Source organism: Pinus tabuliformis, chromosome 6, assembly GCF_031772625.1.
Source record: "Pinus tabuliformis cultivar Carrire ecotype Pingquan chromosome 6, CPIR1, whole genome shotgun sequence".
Taxonomy (NCBI): Eukaryota; Viridiplantae; Streptophyta; class Pinopsida; order Pinales; family Pinaceae; genus Pinus; species Pinus tabuliformis.
The window spans coordinates 441,340,779-441,350,071 of NC_142292.1; the positions used below are offsets into that span (position 1 = coordinate 441,340,779).

At 39.7% G+C, this 9,293-nt stretch overlaps 1 protein-coding gene and 1 pseudogene across 3 annotated transcripts; one reads left to right on the top strand and one right to left on the bottom strand.

Moving 5' to 3' along the window:
• Positions 1-3,508: 3,508 nt before the first annotated feature.
• Positions 3,509-6,852, bottom strand: LOC149259184 (pentatricopeptide repeat-containing protein At2g03880, mitochondrial pseudogene; annotated as a pseudogene).
• Positions 6,853-6,979: 127 nt separating this feature from the next.
• LOC149259185 (uncharacterized) lies at positions 6,980-8,630 on the top strand. Of its 3 annotated transcripts, none has more exons than XM_089375036.1 (3): positions 6,980-7,406; positions 7,576-8,005; positions 8,157-8,630. In XM_089375036.1, the coding sequence occupies exons 1-2, from the start codon at positions 7,206-7,208 to the stop codon at positions 7,759-7,761; spliced, it is 387 nt and encodes a 128-aa protein (XP_089231162.1). In that variant the 5' UTR covers positions 6,980-7,205; the 3' UTR covers positions 7,762-8,005; positions 8,157-8,630. The 3 variants fall into 3 exon arrangements, with proteins under 3 accessions (XP_089231162.1, XP_089231163.1, XP_089231164.1); XM_089375037.1 differs by having other exon boundaries at positions 6,980-7,275; positions 7,555-8,005; XM_089375038.1 differs by having other exon boundaries at positions 6,980-7,275.
• The last annotated feature ends 663 nt before the right edge of the window (positions 8,631-9,293 follow it).

The following is a 9,293-nucleotide window of genomic DNA, read 5'->3' on the forward strand; positions in this document are numbered from 1 at the left end:
AACAATTAACAACTCAGTGTCCACCATGAACCATAAGAATAATTTTATGTTTGAAATCGATAATAAGAGAAAGATCTTGGTCCATATGATGGAAACACATGGGACTCAGGAGTAGATAGAAATATATGATTAGTTTACCCACCTTGCTTAGCACTGCTTGTTGAGATGTGAGAGTGGAGAACCTGTATAAGGGATGTACTAATATTATTGATTTTATAAGTATCATGTGCATCATGAAGAATGCCATCATGCCCTCTTACCTCTACAATGCTCCAAGGAAGAATGCCACATAAATATTGAGGCAAGGTAAATTTCTGTGTTAACAATCTGGTGGTGGCTATACTAAGCAGGCCATGCTCACTTGTGGATTATCTTCAAGCAGGTGGCAGAGATCACCCATAACTTTTTGCAGTCTCCTGTTTGATGATTTGTTTGTCTAGACACATTAGATCTGCTCGTCAGCAATGACAATTTTGATTTTCTCCTTGACATAGTGATAAAGCTCTATTTTGGGAGTTAATAGGCTTGAATTTCTCGTTAAGGTAATTTTTTACTTTGTGATGGTGATCTCTTCACAAGTCAGAATGTTTTGAGCTTCTTGTACAGGGGTCTGAGCAGAAATAGTTGTTTCTTCTTTGACATGGCAGCTTCCCCAAAGAAATAGGTGTTTTTCTTTATCAGTGCTTTAATGTCAGGCATAATAGTTCTAAACTTTAACCTCCGTCTGCTCAAACAGTTCCATATGGTTGCTTTTCTGTTCCCTCTATTACACAGGTGCTTTCATTTTCTCCTAGGTTACTTCAATCTCTCTGCTTAAGATAATTTTTTACTTTCTGATGGTGATCTCTTCACAAGTGCTCATGTTTTGAGCTTCTTGTACAGGGGTCTGAGCAACAATAGTTGTTTCTTCTTTGACATGGCTGCTTTCCCAAAGAAATAGGTGTTTTTCTTTATCATTGCTTTAATGCCAGGCATAATAGTTCCAAACTTTAACCTCGGTTTGCTCAAACAGTTCCATATGGTTGCTTTTCTATTCCCTCTATTACACAGGTGCTTTCATTTTCTCCTAGGGTACTTGAATCTCTTTATTTTCTCCCAAAAATAATTCCTTTGGGGGGCCAGACACGGTAGTTCAACTCAGTGTCCACCATGAACCATAAGAATAATTTTATGTTTGAAATCAATAATAAGAGAAAGATCTTGGTCCATATGATGGAAACACATGGGACTCAGGAGTAGATAGAAATATATGATTAGTTTACCCACCTTGCTTAGCACTGCTTGTTGAGATGTGAGAGTGGAGAACCTGTATAAGGGATGTACTAATATTATTGATTTTACGAGTATCATGTGCATCATGAAGAATGCCATCATGCCCTCTTACCTCTACAATGCTCCAAGGAAGAATGCCACATAAATATTGAGGCAAGGTAAATTTCTGTGTTAACAATCTGGTGGTGGCTATACTAAGCAGGCCATGCTCACTTGTGGATTATCTTCGAGCAGGTGGCAGAGATCACCCATAACTTTTTGCAGTCTCCTGTTTGATGATTTGTTTGTCTAGACACATTAGATCTGCTCGTCAGCAATGACAATTTTGATTTTCTCCTTGACATAGTGATAAAGCTCTATTTTGGGAGTTAATAGGCTTGAATTTCTCGTTAAGGTAATTTTTTACTTTGTGATGGTGATCTCTTCACAAGTCAGAATGTTTTGAGCTTCTTGTACAGGGGTCTGAGCAGAAATAGTTGTTTCTTCTTTGACATGGCAGCTTCCCCAAAGAAATAGGTGTTTTTCTTTATCAGTGCTTTAATGTCAGGCATAATAGTTCTAAACTTTAACCTCCATCTGCTCAAACAGTTCCATATGGTTGCTTTTCTGTTCCCTCTATTACACAGGTGCTTTCATTTTCTCCTAGGTTACTTCAATCTCTCTGCTTAAGATAATTTTTTACTTTCTGATAGTGATCTCTTCACAAGTGCTCATGTTTTGAGCTTCTTGTACAGGGGTCTGAGCAACAATAGTTGTTTCTTCTTTGACATGGCTGCTTCCCCAAAGAAATAGGTGTTTTTCTTTATCATTGCTTTAATGCCAGGCATAATAGTTCCAAACTTTAACCTCGGTCTGCTCAAACAGTTCCATATGGTTGCTTTTCTGTTCCCTCTATTACACAGGTGCTTTCATTTTCTCCTAGGGTACTTGAATCTCTTTATTTTCTCCCAAAAATAATTCCTTTGGGGGGCCAGACACGGTAGTTCCAGAAGCAGTGTTCTTCTCTTGGCATTTTCAAGTTCCATTTTATTTCAACGACAAAAAATCTTGTTAAAAACAAAAAATTCTACACAACTCTACCTCAATATTTGCTTCTCGATGGGCAAGTTTGAGTGGGAAATTTGGGTGGATTGATAGTACTGTAAATCCCTCGTATATCAGCTGGTTGAAATCAGAATGTGAGAGAAATCGGTGAGGAATGAGCTCCATGAGGTTGCTGTTCCATAACTCTTGCTTTTGGAGAAGACTGGAATTCCTGAATTTGTGTTAGGTGTGATTTTCTGCCATGTCTTTGGGAAACTCTTGATGGAACATTCATTGGTTGCTGGAAAGTGGCTGGAAAGAAGACACAATGAAATGAGTTTCTTTTTGTACTCTATTTTTTATTGGTGTCCCAGTTTTTCACTTGAACTCACCAAGTACTTGCTGAGTACATAATAGAAGAGAGTGTTTAGTGCAAAGACAAAATAAGGGTGTTGAAATTAATAGAAGAGAGCTTGGACTCTTGAATCTCCAATGTGAGGACATTCTACAAAATTGGGAGAAAACAATGGAGATAAGTGTTCAGAACAATTGTTTTTGTTATTTGATAAAAAATGAGTTTTGAGGAGATTTTTGAGTCTGGATGTGCTAATACAATGGATTACGAGCGATTGGACTCCTCTACAGTGGATTGCAAGTGCTTGAACTCACTTGAAGATGAAGCAGAAAGGTTAACTATAGCTGAAATGGACAACTGGCCAGAGGTGGGACAGCAGGCCTACAGTTTGAATTCCTGGAAACGTATATTTCCCTGAAGATTAGACTCCAGGTTCATCTCAATGCCAAGCTTCAGATTTCAAGGATCAACTCTAGCATTGGCAACAGAACCTTTGGGGGCTTTGGTTTGCCATTAAATGTACTGTTAAAAGAGAGGATTGTGAACAACTCTATTATGTGGACTACTGTACATAATCTAGTTGGTTCACTCTTGTTGATGTGCCTTTTGTATTCTTTATGGGATGCATGTATATTGTCATACTTCATCGGCGCTCTTCGAGGCCTAAAGACATGTCTCTCCTGTGTAAACGTTCTACCATTGGTTAATCATCCATTCGTTGGTAAATAAAATTATTGTGAAGTAAAGGACCTCGATATGATAAAAAAATTGTGGTAGAATTTAACTAACTCGCTGCAAGCCGCAGCTAGGTGGGGAAAAAATAAACAAAATCATCCAAATTCTATTGAATGAACTTAATGAAAAAGCCATAACTCCTTCAGCCTTCACTTTTGTCCCTTTTAAAATAGATGGGCATCCAGTACCAAAAAGGTATGAATCATAAGCAGTATAGAGTGCAAGTACAATACTATAAATAGAATCTTGTCGGTTTAATACTAAGCAACTTTCCTTTAAGTTTCGGCAAGTAACAAATGTCTATGTGGCATACCCCATCAATATATCTATATTATCCCCAAATCGATTCTTCCAATTGATTGAAAAAGCATACACTAGCTCTCTTGACTGTGCACTTTGTCAGAAAGCTAAAATAAAATGGTCATGCAAGGTTGATAACATGCCTTAGCTTGCTACAATCCCAGCTTATGTTTATAGCTTACTTTATCTGCTATCACCAATAACCTCCACAGGAACATTGTCCCTCCTTGAAATGATGGTAACGGGTAGCATCCCTGACAATGATTTCTCGTGCAACAATATCAGAGATAAACTTAATTGCAGAGTGGCAATCACCGCACACTCTAAGGTTTTTGATGATTCGAATAGTCGATCCTGGCTGAGTGTTTAATAGTCCAAATGCAATGGCCAGTTTCTCACTGTGCTGCATAAGAATTCGCTCCTTTTCTTCTTCCTTGACATCATTCAGTACAAAACTTGTATCAGGAACATATCCTGCTATCTTCATCTCCAAAGTTAATCTCTCCAACTCTGCATATATTTTCTCTGTTTGTGGATGTGACTTGTCCCCCACAAGGAAAGTATGTACCTGTTTATTAACCTCAACCCAACTGCATCCTGGTGTCTTCTTCACACCTCTATCTTTCATCATTTTTCGCACCTTTTCAATGTCATCCCACCTACCAGCTGCACCATATATATTTGAAAGAAGCACATAAGGTGCAGAATTATTAGGGTTCAACTCAAAAATGCGTTCTGCCACACATTCACCTAGCTCTATATTTTTATGTATTCTACAGGCACCAAGTAAACTACTCCAGACAGTAGCATCAGCTTTTACTGGCATGTCGTTTATAAACTTTTTTGCTTCATCTAAACGCCCAGCTCGGCCAAGAAGGTCAACCATGCAACTATAGTGGTCCATTGTAGGTGTAATGTGATATTTTTCTTTCATACAATTAAAGTAACGGTAGCCCTCATCCACTAGACCCGCATGGCTGCATGCAGACAAAACACAAATTAACGTGACACGATCTGGATTCATGCCAGAGTCTTTCATTTGTTCAAAGAGCTTGACAGCCTCTTTGCCATAACCATGCATGGCATATCCTGTAATCATTGTTGTCCAGGAGACAACATCTCTTCGTGCAACTCTGTCAAATAATTCACGTGCTTTTTGTATGCACCCACATTTTGCATACATGTCTATAAGAGCATTCACTACAATGATATCAGACTCCAATTCACTCCCACATATTTTTTCATGGATCTCTATACCCTGTTCAAGAGCTGCCAAATTGGCACAAACTGGGAGAATACTGGCAAAAGTCATTGAGTCTGGCCTCACACCTGCTAATTGCATTTCTTGAAAAAGTTGCAGGGCCTGCTGACCATGCCCATTCTGTGCAAATCCCGAAATCATTGCATTCCACGATATCACGTTTTGCTGTGGCATTTGCTTAAAAAGTTTGAGTGCCTCATCAACAAGTCCATTTTGTGTACATCCTGCAATCATTGCATTCCACGAGGCCACATTTTGTTGTGGCATTTCCTTAAAGAGTTTGAGGGCCTCATCAACTAGCCCATTCTGTGCATATCCTGCAATCATCCCATTCCAAGACACAACATCTCGTTCCGGCATTTCTTGAAAGAGTTTCAAGGCCTCATCAACAAGCCCATTCTGTGCAAATCCTGCAATCATTGTATTCCACGAGACCACATCGTGTTGAGGCATTTCCTTAAAGAGTCTGAGGGCTTCATCGATAAGTCCATTCTGTGCAAATCCTGCAATCATTGCATTCCACGAGACCACATTCTTTTGAGGCATTTTCTGAAATAGTTCTAAAGCCTTGCTAACCTGCCTATTCTGTGCATATCCTGAAATCAATGCTGTCCATGCAACCACACCCGGCTTAGACATTTTGTTAAACACATCACGTGCTGTCTCTATGTTTCCACATTTAGCATACATGTCTACAAGGGCATTTGCCACAACCAGGTCAGACTGGAATCCGTTTTTTATGATCTCTTCATGGATTTCTACACCATGTTTCAGAGATGCCAAGTCACCGCATGCTGGAAGAACACTGGCAAAGGTAAATTGATTGGGTTGAAAACCCGTTTGCTTCATATAGCTAAAAATCCTTAACGCCTCGGAAGGAGGTCCATACTTTGCATAAGCTGCGATCATCACAGTCCACGATACAACATTTCGTTCATGCATTTTGTCAAACAATTCACGTGCCTTCTGTATTCTCCCACACTTTGCATACATATCTACAAGGGCATTCGCCACAGAGACTTGGAACTGAAAACCAGTGTTTATTATTTGTTCATGAATCTCCATACCCTTTTCTAAAGATCCCGAGCTGGCACATGCTGGCAGGACACTGGAAAAGGTAAATTGATTGGGTTGGACACCTGTTTGTTGCATTTCCTGAAAGAGTGTCAACGCTTCCTCAGGAGGCCCGAGTCGGGAGTAAGCAGCAATCATGACAGTCCATGAACATTCATCTCGTTCACTCATTTGGTTGAAAACTCTACGAGCATCCACCACACTCCCACACTTGACATACATGTTGATAAGTGTGTTAAGTATCATTGTGTTTGCTGTAATTCCTCTTTGATTGATGTGAGCATGAATAAGCTTTCCCTCTGCGAGAGCTTTGGCTTGAATGCAGGCCTGCAAGAGAGAAACAAATGCATAATACTGTAGAGGGATGTCTGTGATATACAAGATGTGGAGCGCCTCCTTCAGACGGCCCTGTTTACAAAGAGATGGGAGACGATGGGAAGAGCTAGTGTACGCATAGGGTGCTTGCGCATGAATGGTCATTCTCCATCGTTGAAAGTGAAGCAATCCTGTCATAATCTGATATGAACAAGATTGTAAAAATCTCATGAAGCCTGGATCGCCCCCTGGCATCGACTCTTGGATCGACTAGCGGCTATCAAAAATGACCTCCTGTCGACTGGCTCTGGGCGACACCTCATTATCGGGACACCACTGTCTATCGGCGACCACCTTCCTATCAATGAGACTGGGTATCGTCGACCTCCTGGCGCAACCTCCTGGCTATTACTTATTCTAAGTAAGGAGGAGGGTGGACGGACAGCAAGGGACATTATTATTTCACCGTAAGTACTTGACGCTAAAATTCCATTATCAAAAAAGTAATCGCCTAGGTTTTCAATTAAAGCTTTGGCCAAACTTTATTTAAATTGAAAGAACAACGTTTATTAACTTTTATTTAGATAATCTCCCTGACTTTAAGTTAAAGCTTTGGCCCAACTTTAATTAAATGGAAATAACAACGTTTATGGACTTCTATTTCGATTATTAGGGTAAATTAGGGATTCTGATGGCATGTATTTACCAGTGAAAAAGCACCTCGTATTGGTAGAAGAAAGAGCAACAGCATTGGCAGCTCGTCAGGAAAAGCTTTATATCAATGATAACCCTGCTTCTTTAATTGAATAAAAACCTTCCCGGGACAAAGACTATGTAACCCAAGTTAATGTTTAAGCCTCTTTTGCAAACATGTTGAGCACACTGGAAGGAATTCTTGATTCAGCCAATGATAGAATCTGTAATGCTTTCTGTGCATCAGGTAAAATGACTCGGCCTTTAGGACTATTCATTACAGGGTCCCCTACACAAATTTGCATTACGGACTGCTCTCTTATACCAGATGAAGATCTTACCAAGTTAATTGAAGAATGTTCAACTAATAATCTAGAGGTTCACTGCCGTTTAAGTTTTGTTCCATTCTGATTTCTGAGAAAACCTTAAATGTTATTTCAATTTCAATGGCGTGAAGTTCTAGCCCTTATATGCTGGTATTCTGACTGGTTGGAGAATTAATGGTTCTATTTTGAGGTGTGAACAGACAGAATTGCCATATTTACAGGTACTGCAATTGGGCATGTGTGGACGTGCTTTTTACGATCGTTTACTGCAAGCTACCTTTGCTCGTCCTGCTGTGGGATTGCCTTGCCTAACTTGGCTTTCTCTGAAGGGTGCATATCGCCTATCAGATGTTGGGTTGAGTTCGATTGCGCAGATGACTCTAATAAGTTTTGTAGATTTGAATTAGTGCTCTTTATTACATGAAGTGTTTTTAATACTCTAGCCGACAGCTTCGCTCCACTGATTAAGGAATTGTATCTTGAGTCACGCCAGCAGCTAGAAGCCTTTAAGATTCTGCCTGCATTAAGGAAGATACAGAAATTGGAAGTGCTATCAGCAGCAGGGATAGCAGGCGTCACTGATGAGTTTGTTAATGAAGTGCTTGCCTATCTAAGCTGTGACTTGAGAGAACTTTCGCTTGCAGACTGTGGGTATGTGGTTCAAATTAGTTTGAATTTTGAATGGTTTAAGATAACTTGGATATTCGAATACCTTTTCAGAACACATCTCGTGCTTACGTTAGTTTAATACTTACGATTTTGAGGGTGCCTGCTGATCGATCATTGGATATCTCTGATGCAGAAAGCTGGATGATGGTGCCCTGGAAGCAATAGGTGCTGTGTGCTGTGCACTGAATGTTCTCATCCTGGACAATCTTTCTCTTTACTTTTCCACCTTGCAAACGAATGCAGATCACTTCAAACATCAATCATTAAAAAGATGTTCATTCAGGTTGGTGAATGGCACACAATCATTTCTAAAGGGTGTGATGTAAAAATTTTGCAAGGAGCATTCCTGTTGAAAGTTTTTGAGAATGCTTCTTATGCATGTTATTATAATTGTCGTTTTCTCTGAAATTTGAACTAGCCTATAGAAACCATATTTTGCTGATTCTTGTATAAATCTAGCTATTGTTAGGACAACCCTTATTTGTTGATGACTTTGATGCAAGAGGCATTTTGTACCATGCAGATGTACTAAACTTTTGGAACTAACATTCTTTGTTAGATTCATTTTTTACTGTTTTGGTATTAAGCCTTGATATATCCAAGGCACTCCTGGGTTACTGCATATTATGTATTTAACAGTACCATTTGATTTCTTTTTATCAGCTTTATGATATTAATGTCTTTTTTAATTCTCTTTCTTATTCCCCAGGTCCCAGAAACTAGCTTTGAAACATCTTTTTTTCCAAGTGACAGCAAAGAATGCAATATATGTGCGTAATATGGTTCTTGCACCTATGATGTTGATCTCACTTGATTCCATGAGTATGTTTTAGATGCGTACTCCAATGTACAACTGCCATCCCCTGAGGGATTGCAAGATGCTTCTTCAATCAAAAAGGACGTCCAACCCCATTTAATGACATCATTGAACACTAGAGCTAGGACATTGACCACATTTTAAGGAGTGTTGACCTTGGGATGTTTCTAGCACAATTGATGACACCCTCTTCTCCCTCCAGGACTTGAAATGTTGCATAGTTGAGCCAAGGCATTGCTTAGAGAGATGATGTACCCCAAATATGACAAGATGCTCCTAGGCTGGCATTGCCCCTTCTTGATAGATGTTGCTTTGTTTTTGGGATGTTTTGATGGCGATGATGACTTGAGATCCCTTTGGATGGGATGGTACAGTGCTATGCATGATAATATGAAGCCCTAACCCCATGATATCCTCTTCATGTGGCTTGGATGGATGTCCTGGGCCAGTTTT